We start from the raw sequence: 15,297 nt of genomic DNA on the forward strand, positions 1-15,297 counted from the left end.
ATAAATTATCAAAAGCAAAAAAGTAAAGGAATACCTGTCCATTAATTGGGACATGGAAAAATAGGTTACGGGTTGCATGGGAGCAGAACAGAGGATGGGCAAAGTTGAGATACAATAACTGAATTCTGAAATTCTGCAAAGATGTACTTCCAAAGTTACATGTAGACTGAAACAGAGCCAGTTGGGGAATGATGGAGCAAAGTGGAGGGGTCGTGGGAAGGGTGACGGAGGTGCATGGACTTCCTTGGATAACTTGGGACAATATTAATTTTCTTGCTAGTAGCCTTTTTTTGCAGAGTGTTTAGTCTTTTTGGGGGAGCAATATGCTTTGTACATTTAAAGATCTGTTGACAGTCAAATCAAATCAAATCAGCACTTTGTTAGGCACATAATTTTTTAAATATGTGCAGGAGGTGAGCTAAGTGAAAAAGTCGTTTTTCGAATAATTAGTTTATTCTGTCTCTTCTCAGCTTCAGGGGAACCCGTCAAAGGTACGTTGGTTGTAAACTGTCACTCAGTTGGTGAATTACAGTTTAGGACACTACACATAAACTGCAGACTATAATCATGAAGACAAGTTCTCTGAACAGTACATTGTAGTTTCTCTTAGATGTGTAGTTTGCCATTATTAGGGAGTTTGATAAAGCCACGACAGTAGCTTCACTAAACGAATGGTTTAATGAGAATTACAGTGGCTGTGTGTGTCCAGTATAATTCTTGGCACATTTCTTTGCTGTCCTCTGCAAAATGCCAAAGTGAAATGACCAAATTCTGTGTTGTGTGGAGAATGCAAACCATGATGGATAATTTTTAAAATATTGAAATTTTAAATTTTAGGCTGTGTCCTATATTCAGTTTTGACAAAGAGAAACAAACTAAATGACTTTCGTTGTTGTGAGATTTGTAGGTAACATATAGTTCATTTTTTAATCAACTTTGTTCTCGGTATCGCTGTTGTAGTTACTTGAACCTCCCTGATATACCTGCTTTGGGGCAATTAGTTGATTGATCACAACATTTCATAAATGTATGAAACTTGATTTCTGTCTAGAGATTTAGCCTCTTGGTTGTTTTGTTATCAATTTCAGAAAAACCTGGCCACTGTCCATGGCGAAGGGATACTGTTAGACTTTGTCTTCTAAGAGGAGACACATGTACATCAGATCAAGAGTGCCCGGGTGTCAATAAGTGTTGTCATGACGGCTGCAGCCGGTCCTGTTCCAGACCAATCAGTGAGGACAAACCAGGCACTTGCCCTAACATGTCCCAAAATAGACCTTTCTGTGACAAGAAAGGAGATATGTGTGAAAAGGACACTGACTGTCCTGGAAGTCGAAAGTGTTGCCACAATGGCTGCCAGAGGGATTGTGCTGTTCCCGACACCATGCGAAAGCTGAAACCTGGGGTTTGCCCTGAGTTGGATGCTATTAATCCAAAGCTATGTAAAAGCACAAAAAATGAATGTAAACTTGATGGTGATTGCTATGGTCATCTGAAATGCTGCTTTAATGGGTGTTTTAATGAGTGTTCCCGCACACCAACTCTCCATCCAAAACGAGGAGAGTGTCCAGTTGCTGACTATATCCCACCAGAGAATTGTTCAGATACCACTGATAAGTGCAATGATGATTCACAATGCCCGGGGAGAGACAAGTGTTGTGCAACAGGGTGTCTTCAAGAGTGTATCACTCCTCCAGCTAAAAAGAAGCCCGGCAAATGTCCTTTGAATGATTATATTCTACCTGAGCTGTGTGAGGTAACAGAAGACAAGTGCCAGGAAGACGAGGATTGCAAAGGAAGAGACAAGTGCTGTGGAACAGGCTGCAATCTGGAATGTATCACTCCTCCCATTATAGAAAAACTCGGAGTGTGTCCTATTGTAGATTATATTGACCCTGAATCATGTGAAGTGACAACTGATGAGTGCAGTGAAGATGAGGATTGTAAAGGAAAAGATAAATGTTGTGCTACAGGCTGCATAAAGGAGTGTGTAACACCCCCACTCCCTACTTCTACTACGCCTGAGCCTAAAATGGAATGTCCAGAACCATGGAAGGGGCTTAATGGAATCTGTGACCGCCGTGGTGACATGTGTGCTGATGACAAAGATTGTAATGGGTCCTCTTTGTGCTGTTTTAATGGATGCCAGAAAGACTGCATTGATCCTGTACCAACAGATAAACCAGGTGAATGTCCAAACCCATGGAAAGGACAAGATGGTATTTGTGACCGTCGAGGGGACATGTGCACGGTAGATATTGACTGCGATGCATCTGCAAAGTGCTGCTTTAATGGGTGTCAGCGTGATTGCGTAAAGCCTGGCAAGAAGTCTGAAGAAAAGCCAGGACATTGCCCCAATCCATGGAAAGAACAGCCATGTGACAGAAGAGGAAATATGTGTGAGGAAGATAGTGATTGTGATTCTGGAAGCAAGTGCTGCCACAGTGGCTGTCAAAAGGATTGTGTTAAACCAGGTAAGACTTGGGCTCAGTTAGATTGTATTTGTAAATATTATTGTGCAATCAATTGTGTTTTATCAGGGAATGTATGTCAGTGGGAGAACCAATCAAAATTGTGTATTACCAATGGAACACAGATGGGTGTCGACTAATAGGACTTAAAGGTTATAAAGTGATCACTGCTTTTAGTGTGTCCCGGGACACATGGTGGCTTAACAAGATGGATCACTGGTCAGGGTCATTGTGTTGCATACTCCTACCATGTTTGTCTCTACCCTGGAGTATTAATTGGTATCAGCCTTTTTAAATTAGCCAGCTAGGCTATATTAGCCCCCAGTGGAAAAATGCTGGGGAGTAGCTTGTGATAAACTAGCATCCCATCCAGGGGGAATAGAAAGACTCCTTGGATAATCATTTCTTGTTTCATAAACTAGGCCATACATACATACATACATCACATCACATCACATCACATCACATCACATCACATCACATCACATCACATCACATCACATCACATCACATCACATCACATCACATCACATCACATCACATCACATCACATCACATCACAGCACAGCACAGCACAGCACAGCACAGCACACCACAGCACACCACAGCACACCACAGCACACCACAGCACACCACAGCACACCACAGCACACCACAGCACACCACAGCACAGCACAGCACAGCACACCACAGCACACCACAGCACAGCACAGCACACCACAGCACACCACAGCACAGCACAGCACACCACAGCACACCACAGCACAGCACACCACAGCACAGCACACCACAGCACAGCACACCACAGCACACCACAGCACACCACAGCACACCACAGCACACCACAGCACACCACAGCACACCACAGCACACCACAGCACACCACACCACAGCACACCACAGCACACCACACCACACCACAGCACACCACACCACACCACACCACACCACACCACACCACACCACACCACACCACACCACACCACATAATTAATTTGGAAGAGTTGTGAGATGGGGCCTACGATTTAGCGTCCTTATCCGAGAAGACTAGAAAGTCTAACCATTTGCAGATGTCATTACAAAGGCAGCACTTTCTCCTCAATTATTTAAAGACCCTGAGTGTTGGTCTGGCCGGGGTTTGAACCTGCGACCTCCCGCACGCTAGTCTGGTGCTCAACCACTGAGCTAACCGGTCAGCGGTTAGTCTGTTGGCAGTTGGTTAGTCTGTCGGCCAGTTAGTCTGTTGGCAACTTAAGGTTTTCTGCTTACAGTGTTTCTATGGGATGAAGCAGGTCCATCATCAATACTCTGACACTCGATAAAAGGTAAGGTCTGCGTACGAGCAAAGTGTCCCATCAGGCCAGTGCGTATCTTCAGTTTCTGCCATATGTGGCATGAATTGACTAGGAGTATTTCTACCCCCTGGATAGGATGCTAGCCCATCATAGGGTTTAACCCCCAGTATTAGATTTGCTGATGTCCATCTACATATACTCCTGGGTGGAGAGAGGCACTGTGAGAGTAGTGTCTTGCAAGAACACAACACAATGTCCCCGGCCAGGGCTCTTATCTGGACTGCTTGATGCAGAGATGAGCCTACTAACCACGAGGCCATCACACCTCCCATCGCTCCTCTGATATTGACATACCATTAATTTATTCTTTTAATTAGTGAATCTGACAAAATGCCAAGAGGAAACACAATCTGCTCTTGACAAGTTGGCCTTAGACCCACCTCTGCTTGGTGTGTTTGTTCCAAAGTGTAAACCAGATGGACAATATGAGGATCAACAGTGTCATGAGTTGTATTGCTGGTGTGTGGACAACAAGGGCCTGAAAATACCTGGTACAACTGTGCGAGGACCTGCAGTCTGTTTACCGCGAGGTAAGAAGCAACTCAGACAACTCTCCTTTTGTAGCAGTGTGAGATCTTTGCAGTGATCATCAGGTATCTACTGTCATGCCATCCTCCATGAAAGAATCCATTTCATGGTCAAATCTAACCCAGAGCCTAATGCCTGAGTCATTTCTGGTAGGACTGCATTATTCATGGTGGCTGGCGAACTGGAATGGCTAAATAGTAGTCTGGTCAACTAGTGAATCCAATTAGCTTACATGTAAATAGCACATGAGTTAGTCTATACATACATGTAGTACTCTGGCCCATAGCCTAAATATCATTTCTGTTATACCTCTTGAATGATACAGCTGTAATTGTTGTAGACTACAAACAGATATGGTACAGACATTAAATTCCAACTCTGAGTAGGCTCTGATTATGCTAACCAATTCAAACTATAAAGTCTAAGCTCTATTTTTTCAGTCTCTGGGCCAAGTATATGTTCTTGGTCCAACTCAGTTCAAGCTATCGCAGCAGTTTTTATAGAATTGAAGGCTTTCGTGCAAAAAGGGCGTGTATAGCATTTTGGGCCAATTTTTATTTTTTGCAGGATTGAGCTAATTTTTGGCTGACTGACTTGTTTTGACATGAAAAGCATCGTTGCATAATTGTTTTTGTTGATTTGTGCTTTGTTTTCGAGAAATGACGTATGCAAAAAACTCAGTTTTCCAAGGGTGTCTTTTGGAGATCTTTTGTTGAGTGAAAAACAAAAGAAACCTTTGTTTTGCTCCGAAAACTGAGTTTTATGGTATGTGTATTATGGCATGTGTCAAAATTAACTATCAGTAGACCACTTTCGATATATTAACATTCAGCATGGCAGCGAGGCCTAGAGGACACAAACGAAGGAAGTTGAATGACCATGTTTATTCATTTCTTTTGTTTTTGTCCTCTAGGCCTCAGTATCACGCTGAATTTTAATATAACGAAAGTGGCCTCTTGCACAGACATTAATTTCATTTGGAATCCAATAACACTAAATACAACATTTTGAACACTTGATAATATTACTGACAAGACAAATTGCTTTCAGTGCAGTACTTTTAATTTAAGTCCAACTAGTTTTCAGGACCGATTGATTGTTATTATTGTCATAAATTAGCAAAACCAGGCACATGTCCCAGACCCTGGAAAGGCTATGGAGGGATCTGTGATTTCCGTGGCGACATGTGTCTTCATGATTCAGATTGTGGTGGAGATGACCGGTGTTGCTTCAACGGATGTCAAAATGACTGTGTGCCTGCAGGTATTAAAAATTGAAATAATTGATTAATTAGGAAACTATTTTTTTCTTTTTCTTTAATTAGGAAACTGTTTAATAATTCCTAAAATAAAACTTAGCAAATTATATGAAAATGGTCTATTTAAAGAAAAACAATTATAATTTAGAACATGTAGAAAATAGCTGTTCAAGGTTGCTTTTTGGGAAAGTTGGAGTTTACCCTTTGCCATTTGTATGCAGGCACGACTTCTTTTAGTATCAATAGTAATTTTCAAGTCAGTTCATAAGTTATAATCTTTGCATACTGGCATGCATGTGCGGCAACTGATCACCTCGCCACCAGGAAGTCTCACCACCAACGAACTCGCCACCAAGTGAAGTCTCCTTGCCACCAAATTACTAATGATCTAATAACACTAAAATGAAATTCGTTCTACTTTGTTTAGTTGTATAACTCACACAGCTCGTGTAAGGTTGAAGTTGTTTGATCGTGTAGCCAAAGCCTTTAATGAAACACTTACGTAAACTTAACTGCAAACACAACAGCAATGCAACTGAGCAATAACAAGACAGTCAGCTCTCAAAGAAATATACATGTAGTTGAATTCTAGAAAGCTAAAATGGTTTCTCATTTGACAAAGGAACAGATATCGTATCGCGTCACCAACAACATGTGGTGGTGAGGTGTCTGGATACCGCATGTGCAAGTTAGGAAAAATCTTGGGTATGAATAATGCAATGTACATATACAGGGACGAACACAGGTTTGGTGGGATGCGGGATGAGAGTAAAAGTGGAAGCAGAATGTGGGATGCAAATTCTTTGGCAGTTGCAGGATTTTAAAATTGATGGTGGGATGCAGGTTGTAAGACAGACAATCACAGATTACAGATTCCCAGTGGGGTGGGATGGGGGGATTTAGCCAGAAATTAAGTGGCAGGATGCAGGATTGAAAAAGTCTAATGTTGGAGCCTCCTTGTAGGTTCCATAAAAGAGAACTACCTAGTATACTTGTCAATCAGCTTGCCTTAGTGACAGATGTCCACCAGCTGTTTGTTATCAGTTTATGTAGGTGTGTGTGCTTTCATAGTACCATGATGGGTGTTCGTAACTTATGAACTAATGTGACTTGAAAACTACCATTAATACCAACAAATTTCTGTATGCATTTACTACAATTGTGACTTACATTTTCAATGAATTTGCTGTTTTTCAGTTGGTATCAAGCTTTGTGCAAAACACAAGAAGGCCGAGATTGCCAGAAACCAAGGGGGTCCACCTATAGTGGGTGCATTTTTGCCCTCTTGTAAATTGAACGGCGACTATGAAGAGGTCCAGTGTCATGGTTCAACTGGCTATTGTTGGTGTGTTGATAAACTTGGCAATGAATTGCAGGGGACACGTACCAGAGGGGAACCAAACTGTACTCTGTCAGGTATGATATTTGTCAACAGCAGTGGCTGGGAATGTCCAGGAAAAGGCATATTACTACATGTCAAGATGTAAAGATATGAATGGTTGCTGTGCAGTAATGTACACAACTTAAGCAGTTGTGAAACTAATGCCTGAAAAAAATTCATGTACATCATCTTTCTCTACATTCCAAAGTAATTAAGTTATATTTTATGTGATTTTTCTGTTTCATTCTTCACCATCTACTGTATAATAATTATTATGAACTCGCAACATGACCAGCTCCCAGTTAGCTTGATAGCTCAGTTGTTAGCTAGAGCACTGCAACAGTATTGCAGAGATCATGGGTTCGAATCCTGTTCAAGTCTTAATTTTTTTTGAGTTTTATCTACACAACTGCTTTTAAAGTTGTGTACATAACTTAGATAATCAGTCATGTATTTGCAACTGAGACTGTTAAATGCTCACATTGAAGCTGCTGTTTGTTAGAACTGCCAAGGGTGGACACAATGACTTGTAGCTTCACAATCAAGGGGCAGATACTCCTTAATCATTTGCATACATCATCATTCTACTAGCTTAGAGGATTTCCCTTATTGTTCAATTATTCCTTAACTCTTGACGTGGGACATACATTGGCATGGGGATTCTGGATAGAGCATTCAGGATTTGAGTGAAGGGTGCTGTGTAAATGATCTGTTCCTCGGTAGGACACTTAACAGTGTACTCTAAAGTTGTTTAGCCTGGTTTAGAATCCTGACAAAAAGCTAGACATGGGAAGAGAGGAAGGAAAGGAGGATGTTAAAGCTGTAATGATCTTTTACCCCTCCAGATGTAGTCACAGCATATTGAGTCACCTCATGTTATGGAACCTGGGATAAGCTGCTGTGATTTGGCCCAAATTTGGAGTTTTTTATAAAGAGTAGACTACACAGATCAAGATTGATATATCACTTTACTTTTACTTTTTATCTTTAGGGAATGGAGCAGGGGCTGGGAAGGAGGGTATCTGCCCCAAACCCTGGAAAGGACTTACTGGTTTCTGTGACAAAATGGGTGATCAATGTGGAATGGACTTTCACTGTTCAAATGAAAATGAGAAATGCTGCTTCAGCGGCTGCCAACGAATGTGTGTGAATACCACAGAGGCTCACCAGAAAGCTGAAACAAAGCCCGGACAGTGCCCGAAACCATGGCTGGGTGAAGAAGGTCTGTGCAATCGCCGTGGGGATATGTGCCAGAGAGATGTTGATTGCAAGGGAAGTCAAATTTGTTGTTTCAATGGCTGCCAAAAGGACTGTGTCAACCCTGGTTAGTTTGCTCTCGACCATTGTTTTAGCACTTTTGGTGACTGATTATTAAACCTCTAAGACGAAATATTTTTTTAATTGCTGAACTGGATGTTTGACATGAAATAATGTTGTGAGTTTTAGCTATTAAACAATAATTTATATTGAAAAAGACATTTATAAGGCATTTTTATGACATACTCTGCAGCAAGCAGTAAATTTAATTAAAACCTACATAATGCTCAAAAATTTTGATATCTATTGAAATAATTTGTACCTGTTTCTTTCTGTTAGGGTTGTCTACTTGCCAGCAAAGATATGAGGAGTCATTTCTTTTCCCTGCCTTGGGTCGGTTTGTTCCAGCATGCAAGAAAGATGGTCAGTTCAAAGAGATGCAGTGTCATCCATCGACAGGTCACTGTTGGTGTGTTGACAGTTACGGTGTAGAGCAGCTTGGAACACGCACAAGAGGAAGACCTAACTGTACTGCCCCGGGTAAGTAAGCAACTAACTGTTTTTGGACAAGGATGTTTAAGAGAAAATTTTAGGTCTCCATGTTTCCAGACTCCAGATGTCAACATCTGGCTTAATTTGGTGCTGATTTGCCAGAGATCGAAAGCCATTGATAATTAATTACTGGATAGCAGAATGCAGTTCTGTACATGTGTGAAATAGTGAAATCAACTCGAACATAGGGGTAAGAACATCAGTTACTCTAAATCAATCACCTCTGGGCCTCTGGACTTGTAGAAATACAGGTAAGAGTTCAAATACTTTGTCCATGACAGATCCATGTCTTTCCACCGAGTGCCCGCACTATGGACAGTGTGTTCCCAGCCAGGACCGCAAGTCAGTGGAATGCAAATGTAACATAGCATGCTTCAAGATTTATGATCCAGTTTGTGGAACTGATGGGAAAACGTACGCAAATAAGTGCGTAATGAAATCAGAAGCTTGTGTGCAAAAGAAGGATGTTAAAGTGGATTATAAGGGTGAATGTGAAGAAGGTGAGTACCTTAAGTATTCACATTTTTAATATGATTAACTTCTCTTCAGGCCAGTCCCCACTGGAAAGAAGGAGCTCACATACCCACCTGGTTGAAGGGTTAATAGACTTCTTAAAACCATGAGATATATATGTAATCTATTCCTAGTGAGATTAGTCTAAGTTATGAATTTAACAAACAAACTTGCCATCTTGCAGTTGATCCTTGTGCAACAGTGAACTGTGGTTTCTATGGTAAATGTGATGTTATCAATGGCAGCGTCACATGTGTTTGTCCAGGATCAGGTAGCCGGCCAAGTTGTGGCAATGAAAAGGAACCCGTGTGTGGTTCTGATGGAGAGATTTATGACAGCATCTGCCTCTTAATGAATGCATCCTGCCAACAAGAGACGATGATCCTCCCAGCCTTGCCTGAGATGTGTGGTAAGAAAGTGTATTGAGCTTGTTGACTGAGTAGGAGGGTTGAATATGAAAATTTTTGATTCACTTAAAGTCCAAGATTATGCACCCTGGTCAGAGGCAAATCTTTTTTCACCTTTGCGGAACTCTGTGTGGTAAGAATTTAGGAGAATGTTTTGTGAATGATCTTGGTCATATTGTATATCAAATTGACAGACGTTGTTTCACGTCATTTCCAAGCATTGAGAAGAGAGCTGAAAATATGATGCACAGCATTCCATTTGCTGAAACAAAGCAAAAAGAAAAACAAAAATGAAAAACAAAAAGAGAAGAGAAGAGTCCCAATAGGAAGATAAGAAAATAGAGGAAAACAAAAGACTGACATTCTGTTGAATTATTATGTCATCTACTTTGGAGGAAAATATTCTTAAACAGGGCGAGATTTTCCTGAACACTGATTTCATAAATCCAGTCACCTGCATTTACATTTAATTTTGAGTTAATTTCTGTTATTATGTTTTAAGATGTGGAAGAAAACATCAACCCTTGCGCCAACATCACCTGTAGTCACCCATTACAGATCTGCACCATGCTAAGTAATGGCAAACCCGAATGCAGTTGTATTAATAAGAAATGCACCACAATCTATAAACCTGTGTGTGGAACAGATGGAGAGACTTACCATAATGATTGTATGATGGATGTACTATCATGCAAGGCAAACAAGATTGTCTCTGTGGACCATTATGGAAAGTGTGAAAAGGACCTTGCAAGCAGTAAGTATCAAGTTGACCTTTAAAGTCAATAAATGGTTCAGAGATGTTTTTTCATACATACTTTAATTTAAAGTTGTGTTTGCAGGGTGAGATGAAATTCAGAAACTCCGCTTGCCCTTTGGGCAAGCTGTAATTTGATCTTACCAGCCCAACTCTCTGAGGAGCTAGCCCGAAATTATTTTATTAATAAGGATAATTAAGTCAATTAATATGCAAAAATAATTAGCTCTTATTAACCGAGCAGGAGGTCTGTATGGGAGAATCTTGACCGAGGTCGTGAGTACAGACCGAACGCAGTGAGGTCTGTACACACAACTGAGGTCAAGATTCTCCCATACAGACCGACTTAGCTCGGTTAATAAGATGTTTATTTTATGGCAAAGAAGAAAACTTTAATTCGTTTAATGTAACTGGTTTGTACTAGCAGACATTTTGCTTGCGAGCAGCGATGAGCTTAACTTAAACCTGCCGAAATTTGCTTGTCCTCTCTACTTTTTTTTGTCATCAGGCTTTTTGGCACTTCCATAAATGATTGAGAAGAAAACAAAAGAAAATGGCGAACATTTTTGTATTTTAGTTTGCTACTTTTTCAACGCAAAATGAAATTGGTCTGGATGCCGGTCTAGATGGGAAAATCTAGACTGTGGTCAATATCGATTTCAGCCAATCAAATCATGAATTCGGTAGTTCCCAGTCCTTGTGAGACACAGCCATATAATAATGTTAATTAATAATACGAAGCTTAGATGAACTAATTCTCTTCGATTTCCCTTTTGAATTAAACCTTATACGATAAAACATTTAGAACACTTAAGGTGTGGTTCTAGAAAATGTCCATACACCTATGGAGGGTTCATTTCCAGTTTGAGTTTGAACTAAGAAATGACTTAGAAGCGCTTCACTCCCAAATGGCATAGCAGCTGACTTTTTCTTCATTCAAAGAAGTTTTCAGATGAGAATCTAAGAAAGTACTGAAAATTTAAGCTCTTTTAAAAAACCCAGTCAAAGTTTAATTTATGCATAGTCAAAACAAGATATTGAATTACTTTACACATGTAGTTATAGTGGGAAAGTAAAGCCGTTATGTAACATGTTGTTTAAAAAAGCTGTTTGCCAAATATCACTGAAATTTTTTTTCAGGAAAGGAATAGGTCAATAAGTGAAGTCATGCACTTTGTCGTATTTTGTAGTTTGTAAATGATAGTAAATTCATTTTATGCCTTGATGTTTTTAATTTGTCACCTGTTTCATGTAAGTGAAACACAATTTGTTCAGTCGTACTGTAAATAACCAAATGAAATCTTGGCTACCGCTCCAGCGCTCCTTGCCATTCACAGTTACATATGCTTCAAGACAAATGCCTACTTAAGCAAACTATTAACTACATGGATAATGATGAAAATATGTGATAACCTTGTTTTACAGAAAGTTTTTGTCTTGCACGGCCGCTGCACTGTCAGGACATGCGATCGAGAAAAAAATTGACTTCAGTCGCTTAAATTTTACATTTTACTCTATCTTAGAAAAAAAACCATTTCTATTGTTTCACTTTCTCTCACAAACTGTCTGTTAAACACAACGTGTGAAGTTTGCCACTAGGAAAAAAGAAAACAAAAAAAAAAAACAAGCAACAGTGTTTCACTCATGTCCACTTCATGCTTGCCTGTCAGACAACCTGTGATAAGACAGCACTAGCCTGATCGATCGTTTCACTAGTCCCAGACTATCAGACAGCCTTTTTGTCCTACCCTGGTTTGGTTAGAGTTGTAAACCTTGGTTTGTTTCACTTGGACCCAATTTCTTTTTCACTGGGGCTACAATATACATGTATTTGCTGGCAAATTTTAATTATCATGTAATTGTGCAATATCATTTACTTATTTTTGGTTTTTGATCTTCACTTTTTAACAAAAATCCCAGGAGCCCCGTGTGCCAAGGTCAACTGCAGTCACCCATTGGCCAGTTGTCAAGTCGTGAATGAGACTGCGACCTGTGTCTGTCCTGAGATTGTGACATTGGAGTACTTCCCTGTTTGTGGTTCTGATGGAGTGACATACCCTAATCCAGGTTCACTGGGTATTGCTAGTTGTAACAGTGGAGGAGCTATTGACAAAGTCAAGGATGGAAAGTGTAAGTGCGACCCTAAACCAGACTGCCAATTGCGTTTGTGATCTTAATTCTCCTTACAATACCAATGGATTGTGAGGAGAATCAAGAAGGCTATCACCCAACAATGTTGCTGTGATACATCACCAAAGTCTAACATTGAAATAAATATTGGGAAATAGGAAAGGAGATTTGTATATTTTTGTTGGGGCTGAATCTGTAGTGTACATAACCCCATCTGAATTTTTTAATTTCATGAAGATTCATTTATATATTATATATTTTCCACAAGCACCTTTTAGACATGTGCTTTTCTCATACCGAGACAAATCAGGAAGTTTTAAGATATTAAAGGGGTTGAAGTCTGGCCGTTCGCATACCTAGTTGTAAAAAAAAAAACCATCAAAGTGTATATGGAAGTTTCTGTTCATGCTGGTTTGGCCATTAATTGCCATGACTGATAGGGTTCCAGGTTCGCTTTTGAACATCTAAAAAGTAAAAAGTGCAGTAGATGCTGCTGTCATGCAGTTTCTTTGTGAGGGAACTTCTTGTTTAAGGCTTAAAAGGACGTCCACATTTCATGGAGACTTAAATGAAGGCAATGTGTTTTTGGTCATTTAAGGTTCTGAGTTGAAACATCCTTGTGAAATCAACCTTTGTAGCCACAAGCTTCACAGCTGTGAGGTTCAGAATGGCACAGCTGTTTGTGTCTGTAAGACAGGGTGCACACTGGAGTATGCACCTGTTTGTGCCTCTGACAACAAGACATACCCCAACAAGTGTGCTATGGAGGTGGCAGCATGCGAGAGCGATCAACATCTTAGAGTTGTGAGGCTTGGAAAGTGTGGTAAGTTGATTTATTACCCTGACCAAGTCATCTGAGAGGGCAAATAAGTAAAATCAACCAATCAAATTGATTTAATCATCATCAAGTCTCTGCCTGTCAGTAGGCCAGTGTATTGCCAGTGTAATGTTTTTGATCTATTGGACCTGGTGAAGTTACTCGTGACAGCTCTTTTTCCGTTGTAAGGTTACAGTTAAGGTTGTGTAATAAATCAGCCTTATTAATCAAGTATGCTTGGGAATTATGGCCCGCGTTTTTTTTTTCTGTCTAGTCTTAAAGTATGGCCTTATGCTTGGTTAGCCAGAGCCATGAATATGTCCATGAATATTAGTTATGAAAACAGACCTGCCAGTAATGAATGCACGTTATGTGTCCTACATGCAGATGGTCTTGTTCCCAGTAAACCCCATATCTGCCCTCGACCCTGGAAAGGACTGGATGGAATTTGTGATCGAAGGGGAGACATGTGCCAGAATAATGCTGACTGTGGAGAGGATGGAGAAAAGTGCTGCTTTAATGGCTGTCAGAAAGATTGTGTGAAATTTGGTAAGTTTCTAGATGCCTCTTGTTTTACTGTTCAAATACTGGTAAACTGCATTATAAATAAAATAAATAAAAAAAAATAAATGAATAATATGTTTGACGACTTGCCACTGGTTTAATTATTCAGATACTGTTAAACTGCATTGTAAGAAAATCAATTTAAAAAAATAACTAACTAACTAAATAATAAATAAATAAATAAATAAATAGATAAATAAATAAATAGATAGATATGTTTTGCAACTTGGAAATAGAAATGTTTTAACAACTAGGTTGTTACCGCGATTTCAGAATAAGAAAAATGAAACAGCAGGGGCTTTATTAATGTTTTCAGCAGGAGGGAAACTGGTTTTTACAGGCGGGCAAAATGTTTTGAACTGAACTTCTTTACAAGTAATACTTTCCCTAAATGGTCAGATCAGGCAGGTAAAATCATCTTCACAGCTGGTCAATTTGCCGTATGCCCAACCCTTACATGAAACCCCTGACAATGGTGTTAATCATGAACAGTTCTCTCAAGTTCTCAGAAGAGATTTCATGTGGAGCTTATCAGTAGTTTTCTGGCCAAGCTCTACTTTTTTTGTATTATCTGTTTTGTTTTTCAGGTGACTTACAGTGCCCAGAAAAGTGTCATCTTAATGCTCAGTGCATAGAACTTGTGGTAGGAGGCCGAAAATGTGTTTGCAATCCAGGATTTGAGGGGGATGGAATAGAATGTGCAGGTAAAATGCCGTTTCTATACATGTAGGTTTACTTTTTATCCCGGTCTAATGAAGGGCTCAGTAAATGAGGAGGGTCTTCAAGGACAGAAGATCAAGTTGCGTGTGATGGAAGTTGCACCGTTTTTTAGCCTGCGAGCAGGCTCACCTTTGAGTCACACATGCGAGCGGCGAAGAACAAAGCGATCCGGCGGGAAGGAGTCTGGTGAAGAGGCGCCAAGAAATGCTGCCTTCGCTTGTGATCTGACGTGAGCCTGTTCGCAGGCTACACCGTTTTGTAAAAACATCCCTATACAGCTGTAACAGTGATTTTAAAAACATGTTTGATTGTCGCAGTTATATACACAACTAAAGCAGTTGTGAGATTGTAGCGTGAAAAAAATTCAGGCTTGAACGGGATTTGAACCCATGACCTCTGCGATACCGGTGCGGTGCTCTACCAACTAAGCTATCAAGCCAACTGGAAGCTGGTGTTGTTGTGAGCTCGTAATTTACCCATAGATGGTGAAGAATACAAGTGAATATAGGAAAGATCATATATTTGAACTGTGGACTGAGAAAGATGATGATCATTGCAGTCATTAGTTCGCAAAGATCACATTTGGTTTT

The 15,297-nt window shown here is 40.1% G+C and overlaps 1 protein-coding gene across 2 annotated transcripts in view; it reads left to right on the forward strand.

Moving 5' to 3' along the window:
• Positions 1-15,297, forward strand: part of LOC145500190 (uncharacterized) — a 53,617-nt gene that overhangs the window by 12,633 nt on the left and 25,687 nt on the right. For both annotated transcript variants that reach the window (XM_081479698.1, XM_081479699.1), the window contains exons 7-20: positions 471-491; positions 1,089-2,474; positions 4,144-4,356; positions 5,474-5,617; positions 6,810-7,028; positions 7,985-8,317; positions 8,590-8,790; positions 9,084-9,302; positions 9,500-9,724; positions 10,225-10,476; positions 12,397-12,606; positions 13,205-13,429; positions 13,811-13,972; positions 14,575-14,691. In XM_081479698.1, the coding sequence (XP_081335824.1) occupies positions 471-491; positions 1,089-2,474; positions 4,144-4,356; positions 5,474-5,617; positions 6,810-7,028; positions 7,985-8,317; positions 8,590-8,790; positions 9,084-9,302; positions 9,500-9,724; positions 10,225-10,476; positions 12,397-12,606; positions 13,205-13,429; positions 13,811-13,972; positions 14,575-14,691 (3,927 nt within the window). The remainder of the gene's footprint in view (positions 1-470; positions 492-1,088; positions 2,475-4,143; positions 4,357-5,473; positions 5,618-6,809; positions 7,029-7,984; positions 8,318-8,589; positions 8,791-9,083; positions 9,303-9,499; positions 9,725-10,224; positions 10,477-12,396; positions 12,607-13,204; positions 13,430-13,810; positions 13,973-14,574; positions 14,692-15,297) is intronic.

Source organism: Orbicella franksi, chromosome 10, assembly GCF_964199315.1.
Source record: "Orbicella franksi chromosome 10, jaOrbFran1.1, whole genome shotgun sequence".
Classification (NCBI taxonomy): domain Eukaryota; kingdom Metazoa; phylum Cnidaria; class Anthozoa; order Scleractinia; family Merulinidae; genus Orbicella; species Orbicella franksi.